Genomic DNA, 22082 nt, shown 5'->3' with positions numbered 1-22082 from the left:
TCTCTTTGGACTGGGTGTTAGCAATTGCTCTTTTTCCTCCTTTGATTTGGAAAGTACCTGCCACTTAAGTAAAATTTTATAAACATGAAATCTAGTCTATTCATGTTATATTTTCCTTTAAAAATTTCCTTTTATACAAATTTTTCAACTGAAATATTTCATACTTCCGGAAAAGTAGAGTATGCAATTTAAAAAAGACAATTACATTTAGAAAAAGAAATATGGAAGAATGACCACTCTATCACATTTGCTGCTAACCCCTCTTTATTATTTTTTGTGTGTGGGAGTGGTAGAAATAAATAAAACTGCATGGATATATCCAGAGATCCATACTATACCCTAAGTTTAGCTCACAAAGTATACTCAAATTAATTCACTTATTTATCAAGTATTACTTTGTCATTTTTGGGGTATCAAACATAGAATGTGAAAGTTGCATAAAGTGTCTATGCTCACAATGGAAAATGCTTTACTGCTCAAGGCAGTGAACATGTATACAAATAAATATGTAAGTGGTGATAAGTGTTATTCAAAAAAACAAAGCAAGACATAACTAGTAGGAATGTGAAATGGTGCAGCTGATTTGGCAGTTCCTTAAAAGATTAAACAAAATTACTGTATGATCCAGCAATTCCACCCCTAGTTATATACCCAAGAGAAATGAAAACGTATGTCTGCACAGCAACTTGTACACAAGTGTTCATAATGTTATTCATAATATCCCAAAAGTGGAAACAACACAAATGCTCACTGACTGATAAATCGATAAATTATGGTATGTCTATACAATCAAATATTTTCAGCAATATAAAGAAATGAAATCCTGCTATATGCTATAGCACGGATGAACCTTGAAAACATTACGCTAAATTAAAGAAGCCAGACACAAAAGGCCATTTAGTGTATTATTCCATTTATATGAAATATCTAGAGTTAGGTGATATATAGAGACAGAAATTAGATTAATGGTTACCTAGAGATGTGGAATGGGGAAACTGGGAAGGGAGGAGGTAATGGCTGAAGGGTATGGAGTTTCCTTATAGGTTGATGAAAATATTCTAAAACTGATGGGGGCAGTGTTTGTACAACTCTATAGATACACTAATAGTTACTGAACTATTGGATTATTTTTAAAAATCAAATGTATTAAAAATAAAAATTGGTGCTCAAGATACTTATATGAAAATGAAGAGCTAAGCCATAAACCAAGATAAAATATTTATAATGTATACGTTTGGCAAAGAATTTATGTCCATAATAGGTACAGAACTTCTACAGTTCAGTAATGAAGAGACAAAGAAGCTTAAAAAAGAAAAACCAGGTTATTGGGATAGAGAATGATGAGGTACTGGTGCTGGTTACTTTTTAAATATGGTGCTCTAAGAAAATCTCTTGGAGGAGAAGCTATCTGGAAAGGGTACCAACTAAAAGAAGGGAGTTTGCTAATCCAGTATCTTGGAAAAGCATATTCTCATGACAAGAAATAGTGGTTTTGGGGGTTTCTGGGTGGCTAAGTTGGTTGCGTGACTCTTGATTTCAGCTCAGGTCATGATCCCAGGGTCATGGGATGGAGTCCTGCTTTGGGCTCCCCACTGAGCATGGAGTCTGCTTGGGATTCTCTCTCTCTGCTTTCCCCTCTCCCATCCTTCTCTCAAATAAACTAATTAATTTAAAAAAACTGTAGTTTCAAAGTCTTAAACCTAGAAGTTGTATGGTTTGTTCAAGAATTAGCAGTTTCAGTGAGGCCAACAGATTAGTAGGTAGTGTCCATAAAGCCAAGCAATTACAGGAAAGACAGGAAATAAAATTGAAGGGGAGCTGGAAATGACTTATTGGGCACCCTTTCCCTTGGTGAAATGACCCTACCTCACGATGATGATGATGGTATAGCGAAACATTTCCCAGCTCCTGTCTTATATTTTTAATTGCCTTTATACAGGCCCACTTAGAAGACATAACCTTCACATACAATCTGTCCAGACTGAATTCATCCCTGATATGCACACCAATACTTACATTAACTTCCCTATTTCTATGATTACACAACAGTTTACTCAGGATGTGCTTGAATTCTCTGCCCTTCATATCCTGCATTTACTCACTCAGTTTTAGCAATACTTAAAAAGTCTCTCCTACCTGCCCTTTTCTCTGTGGTTCCACGGACAACTCCCTGTTCATAATTTTAATCTGATCTTCTGCAACATTCTAGCTGTTAATTCCTTAAACTTTGCCCTTTTGACATGTTTCCATATATGCTGGATTTTATTAAAGCACAGATCACATCGTGCTTTTTAATATTTTTCTGGTTCAGAAAATCTACTGACTTTTCCTTAAATGTAACATTATTTGTCAAAGTATTTCCCCAAAATATTTTATGGGACAGTAGTCCCATATAAATTTGGAAATGCATTTAGTATATTCTCCCATAGAAAATACAATTGTACATTACCATAATAAGGATCCTATGAAAGTCTTACAGTTGAGAAACCTTTGTAAGTTTTTTAATTCTGACACACACACACATATATATATATATATATATATATATATATATATATATATATGTAACAACTAATAACACGTTGCCTAACTCATATTCTGAGAACACATCTTGACCTAAAAAGATAAAATTGATGCTGCAAATTAGCACTAAAGTAAAAAATAGAAAACGTAAACTATACTAACTATAGATTATTCTGTGAAGTGTATAAAATGTGTTCATTAAAATGCATAAATTTTTAGAACTTAAATGGAATTTAAGGACAATGTAGCAAAAGTCATGTGTTTTATAAATCAGGTTTAAAAATATAAATTTATTTCCAAAGGTTACTTAACAGGCTGTTGGCAGAGCTAAGTATAGGAGTTTTAAATTTTGGCCCCCAAAAGATAAATACTATTTTTATTCAAGTTAAATAATTTAACATGAATTTATTGTCCACTACTATGTACCTGGCATATACAAAGATATCCTGACAATTTATCTAGGCATTGTTATTAACATTGTATATTTATTTAACTCTGTTGGTTACATGTAAATTCAAGGCTTCCTCTAGATTTTAAGTCTCTCTTAGTGTCTAACATATTATCATGCACAACTAGTCACTAACATAACACCTTTATGTAATATATTCTTGCTATATAATTAAAAATTAAAGGGGACTTGGTAAGACTGAGGGTCCTCCTTCTGGTTCATAGCTGGCACCTTCTTGCTGTGTCCTCAGATAGTGAAAAGGATGAGGGGTATTTGTGGGGTCTCTTTTATAAGAGCATGAACCTTATCCCTTAAGACCTAATCACCTCTGAAAGGCTCTACCTCCTAATACCATCACGTTTGGGAGTTAAGATTCTATATAAGAATTTGGGGAACACTAATAATTCAGACGATAGCATAATCCCACCAACAATAGTAAAGGTCCAAATGCTCATTAACACTTTATATTGTCAGCTTTTATTAATTTTAGTTGTACTCTCTCACAATAGTGCTAATTTTAATTTTTCTGATGACTATGTTGAGTATCTTTTAATATGCTTATTTTCCATTTGCATATAATTTTTTGAGAAGTGCCTATTCAATCTTTAACCCATTTTTAATTGGATTATTTATTTTTAATTCCTTATACATTTTCAATGTATAATCTTCAGATACATGAGTTTCACACACTTTCTCACAACTTCCTTTTCAGTGTCTTAATGGTGCTTATCTTGATGAGCAGAAAATCTTGATTTTAATGAAATGTAATTAACAGTATTTATTTTATAATTGGTGCTATGTCCTGATTCAGAAATCTTTGCCAACCTTGTCATGAACATATTATCCTATGTTTCTTTTATAAGATTTAATGTTTTATATTTCACAGTCAGATCTTTGAACTCCTTTGAGTCAATCTTTCTGTACGATACCAGGTTGGGTAGTAGATATTTTTAATGGGGCCAGATATTCAAGAAAGTAGAATGCAGAAAGGTATAGTGAGTTAACCGATGTACAGCTTCAGTTTGGGTTTGCTGTCTTGTTTGCCGTTTTGCAATGTAAGTTAGTGATGCTTTTGGAAGTTTTAAAAAGAAATCAATTACAATGATATGTAATTAAGTCAGTTCACTTTAAGTGATCTCCACAAACTACAGCTTTACCAGTGTCATAACAAATCATAGTATTTTTTCAGTGGTGTGCCCAAATCAGTCTTTTGCTCTGGAAGGCTGAGTGCTTTTGGCCACTCTTCAGGGGCAACACTGTGGAGAAGAAAGAGGACTGGACTGGTAATCTGCTAACTTGATTTCAAACTCTGTGTGTCATTAATTAGCTGTAGTTCGCTGCAGGGCATTCTTATAGTTTTATCTGTCCGACACCCTTCCTTTCTTCTGGAAGCAACAATCCGCTCCTTCTTGGAGCTACATTTGTCCACCCTAAGACCCATACACTTATGTTAAGATTTGCAAGGTTACTACATTTTCTTATTTTCCAAACCTGAAACAAGTCCATTTCAGCTCCCCCAAATCGATTCCAGTCTCCCAACAGCTTGTCATCTCAAATGTATTGGTCTAAAAGTTTCAATTCTTCCAAACTGAAACCATCAGTGCTATTAAGCTATTTGAAACTAGTCCATAAAGAGAAGCAGTCACATTGTTTTCATGGAAGAATGTTTTAAGGTTTAAAATATCAGTGCGGTGCATCCTACTATTGTAGAGAAGGCTGGGCTGCACTGAGGGGGAATAAAGCTTGTCTAAGGAGTGCAGTAGCAATGAGCGACTCCTGGCGGTATTCAGCTCCCCGACTCTCAGATCCAACCACAAACCTTCCTTTCTGATCCTAGATTATTCTACCTTCTCTAGAATGAATAAGCTGATGGCCTTTTGACCTAAACTGTCTGAGCTGCCTTGTGTTTCTTACAAGTAAGGAAAGTCTAAAACTACTAAAATTAGGCAACACTCTAGGCCAATATTTTAAAGAGAATAATTTGATGAGTTTGAAGCCCAAATTCTCATCAAGTTCTTCAAGCACCCAACCTCAGCCTGCTCCCTAAACCATGGGACAGGAAAACATGCTATATTTTACAATCAAGATATAACAAGGTTGTATATCTCAAAGAAACTAATAGAAATAGAAGAGTCCTTGAAAGACTAGAAATTTAGCTGATAGACTCTTCAAAATTATGTATCTATATGCATATATATATACATACCTATTTGTGGATTCAAATACTTTATGATATGATATAGAAGGTACGTAACACTGCTATTGACTAAAAATCAAGTGTATGTTAACATTTACAAAGTGTTGTGAGAAAACAGGTTGTACCTTTCACTAGTAATTTTTATGATGCTTAAAGCAAAGGGGGATTATTTATTATTTATTACAAAGCTACAAACACCTTAATGGCGTGTATTGCAGCTATGATTTGTTATAGGCGTAAACACAGAATTCTCTAAATTGTTTTAGATGGAATATCCATTCCTGCATTTGTGACTATTTACTGATAAGATTTTGTTTTCTTTCCTGACGCTGATAACATCCTCAGTGGCTGAACATGTGCCTATGTTCTTTCTTTTTCTCTTCCTGTGCTTCATGAACACACTTCCTTCCATCTTTGAATCCAAAGGAGACAGAACCTTTAAAAAAATTTCAGTGTGGTTTTCCATTAGTTTTTACTGTGGATCTCTAAATCATTTTGAAAGAGGAAGTCTCACTTTCCTGCTGAAATCTATTTCCCTCAGAGTGTAAATGTGTTGGTTTATCACTTAAAGTCACTTTTCTGTTAAACTCTTTTGAATCAGATAATAACTGCCTAAAATGAGGGTGAACGAACTGAGGTAAAGGACTCAATAGAATGCTAGACATGTATTTTGTCCACAGTTCTGTTTGCTCTCTCATAGAAAACCTGGTTCGGAAATTGGTTATAAAAACAAATCTATTTTAAAGGAAACAAGACAAAAATTTGTGAAGTGCCTTTCTTTTTTTTAAAAGAAGTACTGGGGGCGCTGGGTGGCTCAGTCGGTTAAGCGTCTGACTTTGGCTCAGGTCATGATCTCGCGGTTTGTGAGTTCAAGCCCCACGTCGGGCTCTGTGCTGACACCTCAGAGCCTGGAGCCTGCTTCAGATTCTCTGTCTCCCCCTCTTTCTGACCCTCCCCCGTTCATGCTCTGCTTCTCTCTGTCTCAAAAATAAATAAGTATTTTTTAAAAATTTTTTTAAATAAATAAATAAAAGAAGTACTGAAACAAAGGGAAAGTGAAATCAGGAATTTAACGTTGCCTGCATTAGTAAAATAACAGAAGAATGTACAAAATATTAAAATGTAATTAATTCTGGCTGAGAAAGAAGGGTAGCAAATATTCTTGCATTAGAACTGATGCAGATAAAATCGCATATGAAAATGGATCTTAAGACATACTTAGCCATGTTGATGAGGATTTACCCATGTCTCTCAAATACTGCCATTTTAAATATGCGTTTTCGAGGCTGAAATATGAGCTATGTACTTGAATATTAGACATATGTCCTGAATGTCTGTCTACAGTAGTAAATGCCACATACACGTTTTAAATATGACTCATGGAATTTGTGGACAGCAGTGTGTGAGAATACACATTAAATGTCATAGAAATTTACATGTGGAGGCATGCATAAGATTCCTACCAGTCTGTAGACAATTTGACATTACTCTTAATTAAGTATATCTGGGTTCTGTATTTCAGAAATAATTTCTACAATGAAGAAAGAACAGATTTTTTGGACTTCTGTGTATCTGCTGCTTAACTGTGCTTCTGCCCCTCTTAGTGCTGTCGCCGAGGATGCTGAGGAATATACAGATGTCACAGGTAAAATGTTAGAAGCATTCATCTTTTTCAGCTAGTTAAAGCTCTCAATTTTAATTCGATAATTTAATATATTTTTCTCCATTGTGTAGAAAAATTAGCCTTTGCAGAAGTGACATTTTTCTTGGGAAATGTCTTATATGTAAAATGTAAAAAAAAAAATCCAAACAACACAAAAATGAAACTTACACCAAAAAAAGTCACTTTAGCAAGGAAGGCTCCTTTTTTCAGGCTATAACGTCTTAACATTGAAGGATCTCTGGACAAGTGCAGGTAGCAAAGTGCTGTAGAAACAGCTCTCTGTGAACCGTGATGCCACCCTTTGGCTGGGATAAGTGCGAAAAGAAAAAGGAACTACACACATTCTCTCCTTTTCTTGCCTTATTCTCAAAATAAGAACTTCCCAGATGAGTCCAGTGTGAGAACCTAACCACACAGGACACTGGGAGATCTGGCTTAGTGCAAGTTAATTCTCATCCCAGAAAGCTCTGTATCTAAAAAAAAATATTAACAATCAGCAATAGAACAAAAAGAAGACTGTACCATGACTGTTATTATAGATTTCTTTCTTAAAAGTAATAGTTTTGTGGCAAATTAGTAAACCATTGATTGAAATCTCAAGTCATTGGTAATAGTGAGAGAATATGAACAAAGTGATAGCTTCTATTCATATGTAATGTTTATGATGTACAAAAGACTTCCATAAATATATTTTTATTTCATATATCTAACCACTCTTTAAAGGGATTTAATTCAATATATTTCCCTTTGATAAAGACTAAATAAATATATATTATGTGCCTGAGATTGGTAGGTCCTAGGGAAGCAGTGATGAGTCAGACCAAGTTCTCAAGAATCTGTTTCACGGAGAGACTGTTCTATTGTCAGTGAAAAAAAAATTGTTATAAAAATTTCCTAAAAATGAAACTATTTAATAAACACTATAATCTGCTTTTATAAAATGAGAATTTAGGCATGATGAAATAAGCTCTAATTCTTCATTTGCCCCATTTATCAAAAGAGATAGCTTCCGATATTCTGGAAGTTGAGCAGAGAAGGAATGTAGAGAATAAAATCCCAACAAGGAAACAGCGGGCAACCCATCTTGGGAGGTGGGAGGAGAGAGGATCCCCAATATTGACCTAATCTAATCTCCTCAGTTAGCCTGAGAAAATGCACGCCAGGTCACCAGAAGCTTCCTGAAAATGTTGCTGTTGCCACAGTCGGCCAACAAGCCAGAATTAACCCATCAATAATTAAGCCAGAGTTTAAAATCTCTGGATAAATTCAGAAAAAACCAAGCTGGCTAAGAAAACACCTTTACCTCAAAGTTAGACTTGAAGGTCACTAAACTGACTAGCTGCACAGTCTTAACCAGTTTTGGGGTTTGGGGTTTTGTTTTTAATTAATCTTTCAAAAACATGATTCCATATCAGAATCCATTCAATTTTGAAGATACCATTTATCACACTGTGCCAAAGTCATGACATCTTTTTATAGAAGTATACCATTTCATTGAATAGAGTATTATCATCTTATAAGAAAACATAAGGTCTTATTGCTTCTCTCACAAGGGAATAGTAGACCTTTTCTTAATCAGTCTAACCAGCGGGGAGGATGAAAAACAATAAACCTTTTGATAATAAAAAACGGTAGTGACAAGATTTTTTTTAAATTCCTTTAGAGTGGGAGAGAGAAGATTAGCAGGGAGCATTTAAAGAAAAGCAGGTGTCCTTCATAAGATTTAGAATCAGACAGACCTAAGTTTGCATGTGTGGTTGTCACTCAGTGGCTTTGCAAAATTAGGTGAGTTATGTAAACTCTCTGACTTCCAGTGTCTTTATATATAAAGATGTAAATAATTATGTTCATATGGTTGTTATATGAACTGCATAGAAGCACCTGGCACATTTTGTGGCAGGGAGAAGTCAGAGCATATGGCTGCGTTCTTAAATAGTAAATTCCATTAAAACTCTAGACTCCCAAACAAGTTCCAGGAGAATGAGGACTCTAAAAGGGATGTGACATATCCCCAAATATTATCATGAGCCTTCTATCCAACATCCCAGGGCAGGGGGAAGGGAGACTGAGATTGTAATCCTCAGACTATGAGACATAAAATACAAGAAATCAATGACAAAAATGACATAATATAAACCATAATTCTGTCTGGCTGCATCAGATTAAATTCCTGTTATACTGCTCTGTATGTGTTTTCTAGTTACATGGTGTTAGGCAGATCCTTGTCACTAACACTTTCCTCAAGTCTCAGTTTCAAGTCTCAGGAAAGCTCTCCCTTATCCTTCAGACAAGCTTAGGCATCTTAGTACACACAAACACAGCACCTTGAACGTCCTGAATATTTATGTAAGTAAGTCTTCAGTGTCTGCATGCTACATGAGAGTGTGTGTTGGGGGGGGGGGGAGGGTGTCTGCTGCCACCTGATATTTGTACTATCACATCCGCCCTGACCGCGCAGTGCCTGACACATGATCAACACACGATTGTTAACTTTCAAAAGGATTTATCCGAAGTAAGAAATAAAAACCAAGACAGACTTGCATCCCTTTTGGATGGAGTGCATGGCACCACATTCAAGGGAGCGCACCTCATCACTCCCCCACGTCAGCGACGTGCAAAGTGTGGGTCGTAAGCTGATGGGACAACACAATATTCTAATACATGATTCATCTAAAAAATACATTAAAATGTGAACAGTAACGATAAAGAACCAGGTAATAACTTAATAAAATATAGTTTACAATTAATTCTTAGTGTTTCATTTGGGAAGTTGTTGTAAAATCACCTGCTTTCATTATTGAAACATTTTTAGTTTTTATAAAGTAAATTTGAGAAAAAAAATGTATTGAGTGGAAATCCTAGGATTAAATCTATGTCCTTGACCTAAATGCCAATCTAGAAATCTCAGTCATGCAGATCTGTGACAGTATCACTCAATGTTAAGAATGTGTGAGATATTTGGTGTAAAACTATGTGGGGCCAATTCTAAAGCCAGCACTTATGGTGTGAACTGAGCAATTAATTTCGATAGTGCTATTTTATAATTTTTAAAATGGTATTTAAAAATACCTAATTCAGAAGGTTGTTGTGATTATTAAATAATACAATTACAAAATGTCTGGAGCACAATTATTCATAAACAACAGCTGTTACTACTACTACAGGCATAAATATGGTACTAGCTTTCGTTTTTGTGGTGATGGCCTGCCACCTGGTGGCATAATTACTAAATAGCAAGTTGAGGGAGCGATATTTGTTTAATAGACAAAATGTAAAGTAAAAGTTTTGGCATGATGAATAGGACTATCAGATACATCAAAAGTCAAAATCAGAGGAGTCATCAATGAAGATGTGAAGATTTCTGAAGATCTGAGGTAGCATCAACATGGGAATAAGGAATCATAATATTATGAGGAGCGCTATGGGTATTTCTGAAAAAATGGGATATAAGCCATAAGCTTCAAAATATCTGAATATTATTTATTATTCCTAGCTAATTCTCAAAATTATTTATGTTACTCCTGAGATCCTGAGACCTATTCTAAGATCAGACATTTATAGAACTGACAGGTCAAATTTTTATCGGTCACATAAAAATGCATCCACAAATACATTGTGCTAATGCAATGATACTTATCGTGGGTCTGCTCTCAATCAAGTGCACTGCTTAGAGTCTTTGAGGCAAACTTTCTAGCTTCTCACAACTTTTAACAGGTCAGAATGTCAGTCACAGTATTCTAAATCTTTAAGTAAAGAAAGGGAATATAAGCAGCATTTACAATTATTCACAAATATACTACCGCTCAGAAAAGGCTTTCAGTCATTATTGAACTCAAACTTACAACTGTAATTTCAGCGATGAATGGGAAAGATATTTTTTCACAAATCATTTTTTCTTTATATTTACATATTTATCTATGGAAAATATTTTTACCAACTCTAAAATGCTGTTATATATAATGTATATGTATTATGTATAAGTGCTCTTATATATATAACATTTATCATGAACTATAGAAAAAAGCACCTGTGTGTATAACTTAAGAAAATAAAATTTCAGGGAAGTCTAAGAACATTTGAGCAAAATTATAATTCTGAACTACACATTATTAGATGCCAGAAACTTTTAATATGCCTTGAGAGACATTTTATTTATTTCTTAATTTTTTAATTTTTTAGACATATTTTGAAGCCAATCATATTCAAAAAGTTCATCGGCATAAAATATTAGGTACATCATTAAAAAGAAAAGGAAATGAGATTTAAATTTATATATGTCAATCAACGTTATTTACTCATTTCGTAAACTATTTACATATATATTATAGAGATTGATTGGCTTTCGGGACATTATATAATTGGTATAACAATTACTTAAAAATATCGTATAAACACCCAAATTATATTTTTCAACTGCACATACCCCACAGGAAGCTGAAAACAGACAAGTGCACAGGTGCATAAAATTCAAATTAGTTAAAGGTTTGACCAGTATTATAACTTGTAATTAGCCAGTTCATGAAAATTGTGTTTGGTGTGAAAGTATATATGTCTTTTGTAGATGAAGATCTATATGTCATAATAAATCTCTGTTCTATGTTTTTCTACCTTATCACATTTGGAATCTGAAAACCTAACTGTTCTATAATTTGTCAGCTCCATTTATTTCAATTGAAAAAAATGTCAATTATATTATCAAAGAAATAAAAATGGTGATATGGTATTTTATAAATTAAACTTAGATTTTTTTTATGGTTAAAAGTTGCATTAAATTGATGAATGGATAAAGAAATTGTGGTTTATATACACAATGGAGTACTACGTGGCAATGAGAAAGAACGAAATATGGCCTTTTGTAGCAACGTGGATGGAACTGGAGAGTGTTATGCTAAGTGAAATAAGCCATACAGAGAAAGACAGATACCATATGTTTTCACTCTTATGTGGATCCTGAGAAACTTAACAGAAACCCATGGGGGAGGGGAAGGAAAAAAAAAAAAAAAAGAGGTTAGAGTGGGAGAGAGCCAAAGCATAAGAGACTCTTAAAAACTGAGAACAAACTGAGGGTTGATGGGGGGTGGGAGGGACGGGAGGGTGGGTGATGGGTATTGAGGAGGGCACCTTTTGGGATGAGCACTGGGTGTTGTATGGAAACCAATTTGACAATAAATTTCATATATTGAAAAATATATATAAGCCAAAAATAAATAAATAAATAAAAATAAAAGTTGCATTAAGGGGTTGAGATAAAATTTACATGTTCATAAATAATTACCATGGAGTGAATGAAACAGCATATTAATAACTTATGCATAGAAAGCTATATTTTTAATCCTTCTAAGATTTCAGGGCATAGTTATCATTTTATGACCCATATAGAAAATGAAAAATAATATTCCAATTATTTTATCACAAAGAATTTTAACATTACTGAAATATAGCTAAAGCTAGACATTAATTCGATATAGATCATTAAAATAACAAAACCTGAAGGGTAGAAGACATTAGATAAACTTACCTATTCTAACTTTGATGATATGCCTATCTTCTCTTTCAAAAAATTCACAGAAATTTTGAAATTACAGGAATTCAACACTGATTTCCTTCTCGATGATTTATATCCACAAACTTTTTTTTATTTAATGCTTTTAAAATGTTGCATATATTTTTACAATGATGACATTCATTCATATTTTTCAATGTAAATTATTTTATAGTGTATTCAAACCCTTTGGGGGAAGATACCTAGACTTCATCAGTTTTCACTTAGCAGAATACTGCTGCCCTCTGAAGGGTAAATTGGTTTAGGTCATTTTGAGGTTTCAATATCCCTCAGAAGTGACCAGAGTGAATACTTAAAGGCTTAGAAAATATATTATAGACAATCCTCAGAAGTATGAAATGGCATTATTTGGTCTTTATTATTTTGGTGGTACCAGCCACAATTGTCCATGTCTATCATACCGATAAATCTATAAGCAAATGCAACTTCTTTAAAATTAGGCCTCTATTGTTGGACTTAATAAAATTAAAAAATTCTGCTCCTGAAATCATTGTTTCACCATATGCTAACTAATTTGGATGTAAATTTTAAAAAATAAAAAAATTAAATTAAAAAAAATTAAAATGAAAAAAATTGAGTTTTCTGTATGTACAACTCCCTTCACAAGATATGAAATTCTTCTGTGACTAAAATAAGTGACGGAATACTGAGGGAAAAAAAATTCTAACTCAAGATCAAAATAATTGCCTCATTCTATTTTAAAACATAGATAGTGTTGTATAACTTTTTCAACATTGCTAAAATACCGTTACCAACCATGGTAAGTAAAAGAATGGACCATGATATATATGTACTTGTAATATCAAACACCTATACTTTCATAATTAGGGATAATGGTTTAACATGGTATGATATAGTACACAGATATATGAATCTAGATATACTATTGTTTGTAGCAAGTTATGTGTAAAAAATGGCACAACTGTGGTTTAGAGAGAGCAAATCAAAAAGTTGACATCAATGTCTGCCCTTAAAAACTGCTGAATTTAAAAAGATGTCTCTATTTAATTTCTAATGTCAACACACTTGTTACCTTACAATTGCTACTCAGTTCCACATTGATCAACTGGTATATTTTTAAACAAATCCATAGCAAGAGTCTGGAAAACTATTCTACATTTTCCTTTAATAATCAGTAATCAACTATTAAACTCTACTAGTTGATAAAACCTGTTTCATTGGTGTGTTTATAAACTTTATGTACCTGTTGGATAATCTTGAATAACTTGTCATGGTTTCTTCAGCCTGTGTTATTTCTGTTGTACTTTTTCAGAAAAATTAGGACATTCTGAAAAGGAAATGAAAATAAAGAACATTATTGCAGTATTGATGAAAGCTTATATATCTTTTATTTTTACCTTGTAGATGATGGGTTACCACCACTGAAACTTGCACATTCATTTTGTGCTTTGAAAGCAGATAATGGCCCATGCAGAGCAATCCTTACGAAATTTTTTTTCAATATTCACACTCAACAGTGTGAAGAATTTATATATGGAGGATGTGAAGGAAATCAGAATCGCTTTGAAAGCCTGGAAGAGTGCGAAGAAAAATGTATAGGAGGTAGGTTTCTGGGGACAATTATTACCCAAGAGCCATTAGGTTCCTTTAACTTTTTCAAAAAGTTCAGGGTTATTAGATCTAATGATGGATTTGATAATTTTAGAAAAAAAAGTTAAACTATTTTAACATTCCAAGGAACATTTTGTTCACATTTTTGGCATTCATGTGCAAATATCGTTTTTCATTGTTTATATCAGTTATCATAAGTTATATTAAGCCCCACTTATTATCCTATATTTATTTCTCCATAATAAAGAAGAAAAACCTTTAAGTTCACTGATTTTATATCTGCAGTGAAGTGAGTATAATTCAGTCTTCCTGGGCAGCTGTGAATTGGCAGGAAAGAAACTGTTAGTCACACTGACTTGGTCTTTCCTTATCAGTACAGTGATCTTATAGCTATTCCTGTCAAAATAATGAATCTGAGAATCCACTTTGAGGCTCTCAGTGGCTACTAATGAGAAAATTCTAAACTGCATCAGAAAGCAGAAATAGGGGCATCTGGGTGGCTCAGTCAGTTAAGCATCTGACTCTTGATTTTGGCTCAGGTCATGATCTCATAGTTTGTTAAGTTCAAGCACCGAACTGGGCTCTGCACTGGCAGTGAGGAGCCTGCTTGGGATTCTCTCTCTCTCTCTCTCTCTCTCTCTCTCTCTCTCTCTGCCCCTCTCCTACTCTCTCTCTCTCTCAATAATAATAATAATAATAAACATTAAAAAAAGAAGAAATATATATATATATGAAAATTAAGTCATTTTCTCTGGGACCTTGGAATATTGTAGAAAATACTATACTTACTGACCCCTGTAGATTTTACTGAGCTCAACTTTTCATATTTTTACTAAGTAATAATGTTTAAAAGTATATCATATTATATTGTTAAGGTTTATTGAACACTTTTATTTTGCTTTAATCCTATTAAAACAACATTGTTTCCTGAATTTTACAAACTATAATGTGGTTTCATCTCGTTTCGTGATAAATCCCAAATCACTTCTGGTCACATTTTGAATGCTTTTGTCTCTGTTTTATTCTTCTGAATTGTGAGCTATTTAAAGGATAGAAGAAGCTGAATTACGTTTATTTCCCCAGTTTGTAGCCCCAAATTTCCCCATAGTGTGTTCTTAGCTCGTTGAATGAAACTGTAGTACCATAGAGACGATATCTTTAGTTAGTAACACTAGGTGCCTTGCTTGTTCGCAAAACAGGCAGCTGTGCATTTTCACTTTGATAATGTTTTCCAGAATAGCTTTTACAAAACAGCCTTGGCATCATGATGCTCTTGCCTGTGGGAAAATGTCAGTGTGGTGAAAAGAGAGAACTTTTCTCCTCTGTGACTCTGTGGGGTGCTTTGTTGTATGTTCCAGAGCTGACAGAAAAGGATTGATGCGAATGTATTTCCTTGACCTCAGAGCACTTATTTCCTTCTTTCTTCTCCATAGATGTGCTGGAAATGTTACTAACACAGATTAAGCAGTTCAGTGATCCTCTGTAGTGCCTTTGGTTTTTGTGATTGCCGGGTCATTTTCCATTCATTATACCTCTTTCTCTTCCATACTGGGCCAAGTATCCTTCTGTGTTGAGTTGAATATCACTCAGGTTCAGCACCTTGGCTCAGAGGCCTGGTTGCTTCATTCTTTGTAATTCTCACTTTTTCGTTTAGCAGCCAACACATTTTCATCACCTGGCCTCTTTCCTGAAATACACACTTGTTTCTTTTTTACAATTCACAAATCGTTTATTTCACCATTGTGCAAAAGTTACCCTTTTCTTTAGGAATTAATCAAACATAATCATTTGGTTCTTCACTGACTGTCTTGCTTATAATATCTTCTAAAACATTATTATCTGTTTATATACCTAATGTATAAATACGAGTCTCTTGCTTCCATATCCTTATTATATCTTCAAAAGCCACTTATGTTTTATTGTTTGAATATCTGAGCGTTTTATATAGAAAGCTACTGTTAAGGATATAGCTAGCATATAGAAAAAGCATTGCTAGACTTTTAAAAAATCATCAAAGGAGCAATTCCATCTTCAGCTATGATGGAGTAGCTGGAACTGAATTTTCTCTCATAGTACAAATGACTAGAAAAGTGGACAAAATATATGAAGCAACTGTTTGCAGACATTGATCAAAAGGCAGTGCAGGGGTGTCTGGTTGGCTCAGTCAGTTGAGTGCCTGACTTCAGCTCAGGTCATGATCTCATGGTTCATGGGTTCGAGCCCCATGTCAGGCTCTGTGATGACAGCTCAGAGCCTGAAGCCTGCTTCAGATTCTGTGTCTCCTCTCTTTCTGCCCCTTCCCAGCTCATGCTCTGTCTTTCCCTCAAAAATAAATAAACATTACAAAAATTAAAACAAAAAAGGCAGTGCAGGCTTGCGATCATTGAGAGAAGGGACACGTGAGGTGAGGCTTGCCTTCTCTCAGCTTTCTGCATGAACACGCTTCCAAACCACAGTCACTGGAGGGGAGCCCAAACACAGCATGGTGGTCTCCCTGGTAGAGAATATGGAATTGGAGATTGGGGATTGAGGTGACTGGGCTCTGAGGCATAATATGTTGGAGACAATGGACATATGTGGAGAAAAAGGTAAAAAGTCTGGATAAGGGTCTCTTTGAATTTGTCACTGAATAACAAAACAGCATGCATTTGATGAAATTCCTTAAGTTTGAGAAAATAATTATAGTGATTTGTAAGTGGGACAACTCCCAGAGTTCTCATGTAACAGAGAGAAAAGCCAAATATATTGATGAAAAATTATAAGAACTTGCAGAAGATTTTAGTTATCTCACTGGATGAAAGGACAGTGTAAATATTTATATACACATACTGGCAATGAACAAGTAGAAAATTAGACAAAATTTTTAAAAGGACAATTCCATTTAAAATAATGGAACATGAAATTCTTAGGGGTGGATATAAATTCAAAAGTGCACAACATGTACAATGAGATCTATAAAACATTGTTAAAAAGTCATTGGCAAATAAAGAAGACTTTAATAAACAGAGATAGAAAACCTATTAAGAGATTGAAAGACTCATTGTTGTTAGGATATAAATTCTCCCCAAATGGATCTGGAAATTCTATCCTATTCCAATCAAATTCCAGCACATTTTTCTTTGTACATTAATCAGTCAACTCTAAAATTGATATGCAATAGAAAAGACCTAAAATGGCAAAACAATTCTGAATAAAAGAGCAAGTTTGGAGAATTTTATCTGATTTCAAGAGTTATAGTACAGCCGCAAAAATTGAGGAGGAGGATGTGAGTATAAGGACAGAAATCAGTGGAACAGAATAAATAGTCTAGAAACAGTACACAACCATGGTTGTTTGATTTTCTATGAAGATGGACATATTATTTTTATAAATAGAATAACAGTTTAATAAAGAAAAAGTAATAAACATGATAAAAGCTCTGCTTCGTTTCAACCTGAATGTTACTTGTTACTCTCTGAAACTCTGTTTCTTCCTGTGCACATTGAGGATGTGATAATCACATAGACAAATCATTAATGTTACTTACACAAATATTTATATTACTTGTCCAAGGGAAAGATCCTTTCAAATAAATAATGTGACTGTAGGCTTGAAAGCACTTGGAAACATTAGAAAATAACGACATCAACATGTTGTCATTTTATCCTGCCGTGTCTGCTCATGTCTCTGTCTACTAAATTATATATTTTTTTTCATTATGCTCATAAGTAGTTTCAATTTTTACTCATGTGTAAAACATGCTGCTTAGTTGACATGATAAGGTATGAATATTATAGAAGCAGCCAGTGAAATCTCTCAAAAGTGGTCCTCTTTATGCAGAGAACCTAATTATTTTACAATTAACTAAGACAATGTGACCATTTTAAGAAATTGTTGGTTTTTGTTTAATATGTAATTACTTAAGCATAAATTATTGACAGAATGCTATTAGATGTTTCATTATAGAAATTCATACCAATTTTTAAGTGTTTTTCCTAGGGAAAGGGAAGATGGTATAAGTATGCAGCACGTAAAACATATGACATACATTGTATAGCACGGCTTGAAAGGTGAAATTCTGTATTATGAGGGAAGACCAATGAGAACTATAGCTTGTGAACTACCATGCCTGAGAACAGGGCAAGCCAAACATTTCAGGAACTATGAATGTGTTTAGTTGGATATGTATGCACAGCTCTCCTTGTGCATGTAAAGTTGCTTTGTTAGCTGTTTTCAAATATGTATACGTTTGTTTGGTGTGTTTACCTATGTAATAATAGAGGCATGGAAACGAAGTTAATAGGTTTTAAAAAATAAAAAGTTTGCAAAATGGCTTTAGATGCATGGCTTTCAAGATGTTTTGTCTTTTGGGTTAGTTGCTTTTTTTCCCACAACATTATCTTTGATTGCTATTTTTGGGAAAATAGGCACATTGTAGTGTCGGAAATTAAAGAAGTAGATGAAAGACATCAAATTCTCATTAACTTTATAACCAGTCAGCCTCTACAACAAAGTTAAAATAGGTATATTTAATTTCATAGAATTTCATCAATTCCTCAAACAGGTTTAAAGGCTCTAGAGAGTATGCTGTCTATATTAATTACTATTTTATTGGTTGGGCTAGTAGTGACTTTTCATGGGGCTTTTCATGGGGATTTTCTCCATAAGGAATTAAAGAGCATGTAAATACTTTTTCCATTCTCCTTATTTTTAACTTTGTCATTTCATGTTTTATTTGTTCAGAATTGTGAAGACCTATTTACTAATGAGAGTCTTCTGTCCATATAGCCATTGTCCTACCTGCTTAGAATATTTTCCAGGCTGATTTCAACAAATAAGAAACATTAAAAATTAGTCTTAAGCTCTTACTCTCTGCTCTCCTACACAAGAGAAAAAAGATGAAAAAAGAATAGATTAAGTTACAATTCCTAAAATGTGTCCTATAATTATGAACTAAATTATTGGATATTAATTACATTTTAATATTTGTAATAAAACATTTAAAATGTGAATTCATATATGTTGGGGTTAAAGGAATTACTAAAATGGGAATTAGTAAAATATACCCTCAATACTCCTCAATACATCATTAATAAATGTTATGGGTTTTTTTTTAATGTTTTTATTTATTTTGAGACAGAGAGAGACCATGAGCAAGGGAGGGGCAGAGAAAGAGGGAGACACAGAATCCAAAGCAGGCTCCAGGCTCCGAGCTGTCAGCACAGAGCCCGATGTGGGGCCCGAACTCACAGACCGTGAGATCATGACCTGAGCTGAAGTCGGACGCTTAACCGACTGAGCCACCCAGGTGCCCCTATGTTATGGTTTTTTTTAAGTTTATTTATTTATTTTGAGAGAGAGAGCACGCATATGTGCACCAGCGGGGTAAGGGGAGAGACAGAATCCCAAGCAGTCTCTGAGCTGTCAGCACAGAGTTCGATGCAGGCTCAATCTCATGAACTGTTAGATCATGACCTGAGCCAAAGTCAAGAGATGCTTAACTGACTAAGCACCCCACGTGTCCCAGTAAATGTTATGTTCTAAATAAATCTAGGAAAATACGACAATTTGGATAATTTACTGTAAAACTTATCTATTTTTCAGACTGTAATTGGCATAATTATCAATTAAATAGGGTGTTCATGGTTCTTATTTTCAGAATCCTAAAAGATAATCATTGGTAATATAAAAACATTTAAATTCTAGTGTGTTGAATCACATAGTTGAGTTAATTCACATGTATATCAGCTAAATTAATCAAACTTGGAATGGAATCAGAAAACAAACAAGCTATCTCTTTTAAAACTGCTTGAACGTTGAAATTAGGCATTTCTATGTTCCCATCCAATGGCTGTTGTAGGCAAAACAGTATAAACTATTTAGCAGTCTAGTCTGATATAATGTTTATCTGTATATATTCTTTTGCTCTCATAAATTAAAACTGTAACAAATTAGTTGTATATAAAAATATTTTAGTATAAGCCTATTATAACAATTCACTATCTAATTAAAGCACATTAAATGAGAGGTTTTTATTTACAACGAAAAAGACTCCTGAGGTTTCCTTAATATTAAAAATACAATTAGAAATATATCTTTTTTAAAAGACTATTGAATGAAACATAGTTTTCAAAATTCAAAAAAGAGACTTCATTACCTTCTCTTTCAAAGATGTTTTATTCTCCAAAAAATAACCCAACTGCTGATTTGGGTCTGAAAGAAGTATATAAGCCAACTTATTCTCTCTCTCTTTCTTTCTTTCTCAGTCTTCCTCTTTGCCTGTCTCTCTGGCCATACAACTAATTATAAGCTGCCTTGACCAAAGCTTTTCTGTGTAAACCAAATGATTGTACAACAAGCATCACTCAGCTTTACTTTTACATAAGTAAATTAAAACCACATATTAATCAATTTTATTTTTGAGACAGAGAGAGACAGAGCATGAACGGGGGGAGGGCAGAGAGAGAGGGAGACACAGAATCGGAAGCAGGCTCCGGGCTCTGAGCCATCAGCCCAGAGCCCGACGCGGGGTTCGAACTCACGGACCGCGAGATCGTCACCTGAGTTGAAGTCGGACGCTTAACCGACTGAGCCACCCAGGCACCCCCTATCGTTAATTTTTAAAGTTTATTTATTTGAGAGAGAGAGAGAGAGAGAGAGAGAGAGAGAATCTCAGGAGCCTGAAGTAGGGCTCCATGCCCTGCAACTAGAGTTGGGGCTTGAACTCAGGAACCACTGTGAGATCATAACCTGAGCTGAAACCAAGAGTGGGAAGCTAAACTGACTAAGCCACCCAGGCACCCCTCATTACCTATCATTTAAATTAGAACTTAGAATCCATACTTTTATATCGTGGGTCAAAGACAAGTGGCATCCTAGTTCTTGAGTGGAGTCATTCCATTGATTCTTTGATGTTAAACCAAAAAATATGTCACAGATACTTTTTGTTTCATTTCTCTTCTGTACTTGGAAATAATAATACAACTTGTAATTGGGTTGAAATAATTATTCAGGGAAAGGAATCAGGAAAAAAGATAATTCTGGTTTTTTCCACCCCTACTATCAATTCTCTATAGAAATTGCCTGTTTTTATATGCAAAGTAGGCTACTTGAATTACTTCCATATTTCACATTATCTTAATGACTTTTTTAAAATATAACTTATTGCCAAGTTAGCTAATACATACAGTGTATACTGTGTGTTCTTGGTTTCAGGGGTAGATTCTATCTCAATTACTTTTTTTTTAAGTTTATTTATTTCTTTTGAGAGACAGAGACAGTGCATTGCGGGGAGGGGCAGAGAGAGGGAGAGAGAGAATTCCAAGCAGGCTTCTCACTGTTAGTGCAGAGGCCGATGTGGGTCTTGAACTCACGAACCGTGAGATCATGACCTGAGCCGAAATCAAGAGTCAGATGCTGAACTGACTGAGCCACACAGGCACCCCATATCTTAATCACTTTTAATCACAGATCTTTTGAATAGCAAATGAAGTTCACCATGAATTCTTGCTTTTGTCAATGTGTTAGAAACTTTCAACATCATTTTTGAGACAGTACTATGTTACAATGTAGATGGCTTCATATTTATAATAATTAAAATTAATCTTTAGATAAAATAAGAAATTTATTTATTGACATAGGAAAGAATAATTTTAATGGTAATAAACACATCATTCTAATTTTTTTAAATTGAAATGTATATGTAATTTATTTATAATTTGTGGTAATTGATACATGTTTTTCTCGCAGATTATGTAAAGACCAGGACAGAGACCACATTAGAAAAAGGTAAACATTCATTTGTATGCTAACTAGAATGTGTGTAAGGCACTTAGAAATTCAATTTTTAGTTTTCTTTGATACGGAGTTCATCATAACCCCATGCCATCTTTGAAATGGTGTTTTCAGTAGATATAATGAAAAATTAGAAACAAATACATGCTATTTGGTAGGGGAAGCCTTCAGATGCTATATTTACACCCATTTTAATAAAGCATGATATTTAGTATTAGATAAGTCACATTCCAGAGTCATGCACATGCTATTTCAACATCTCCGGAACAGTACTTTAGATGCCTCTAATCTTTAGTTCTCAGAGCTCTAATCCCTTGATATCTCAGCATTGTGTAGCTTTGGC

The 22082-nt window shown here is 34.1% G+C and overlaps 1 protein-coding gene and 1 long non-coding RNA gene across 6 annotated transcripts in view; one reads left to right on the top strand and one right to left on the bottom strand.

Moving 5' to 3' along the window:
* LOC128314083 (uncharacterized) overlaps window positions 1-22082 on the bottom strand; it is a 141547-nt gene that overhangs the window by 11234 nt on the left and 108231 nt on the right. The window contains exon 2 of the long non-coding RNA XR_008295479.1: window positions 13599-13682. This is a non-coding gene — a long non-coding RNA (uncharacterized LOC128314083). The remainder of the gene's footprint in view (window positions 1-13598; window positions 13683-22082) is intronic.
* Window positions 1-22082, top strand: part of TFPI (tissue factor pathway inhibitor) — a 105493-nt gene that overhangs the window by 58224 nt on the left and 25187 nt on the right. For all 5 annotated transcript variants that reach the window (XR_003418637.2, XM_027055048.2, XM_053215417.1 and 2 more), the window contains 3 exons: window positions 6691-6813; window positions 13760-13957; window positions 21695-21733. Coding sequence is in view for 4 of the 5 variants with exons in the window: in XM_027055048.2 (XP_026910849.1) it covers window positions 6705-6813; window positions 13760-13957; window positions 21695-21733 (346 nt within the window). In the remaining variant the exon portion in view is untranslated. The remainder of the gene's footprint in view (window positions 1-6690; window positions 6814-13759; window positions 13958-21694; window positions 21734-22082) is intronic.

This window comes from Acinonyx jubatus, chromosome C1 (assembly GCF_027475565.1).
Source record: "Acinonyx jubatus isolate Ajub_Pintada_27869175 chromosome C1, VMU_Ajub_asm_v1.0, whole genome shotgun sequence".
Taxonomy (NCBI): domain Eukaryota; kingdom Metazoa; phylum Chordata; class Mammalia; order Carnivora; family Felidae; genus Acinonyx; species Acinonyx jubatus.
This window is presented reverse-complemented; position numbering and strand designations above follow the sequence as displayed.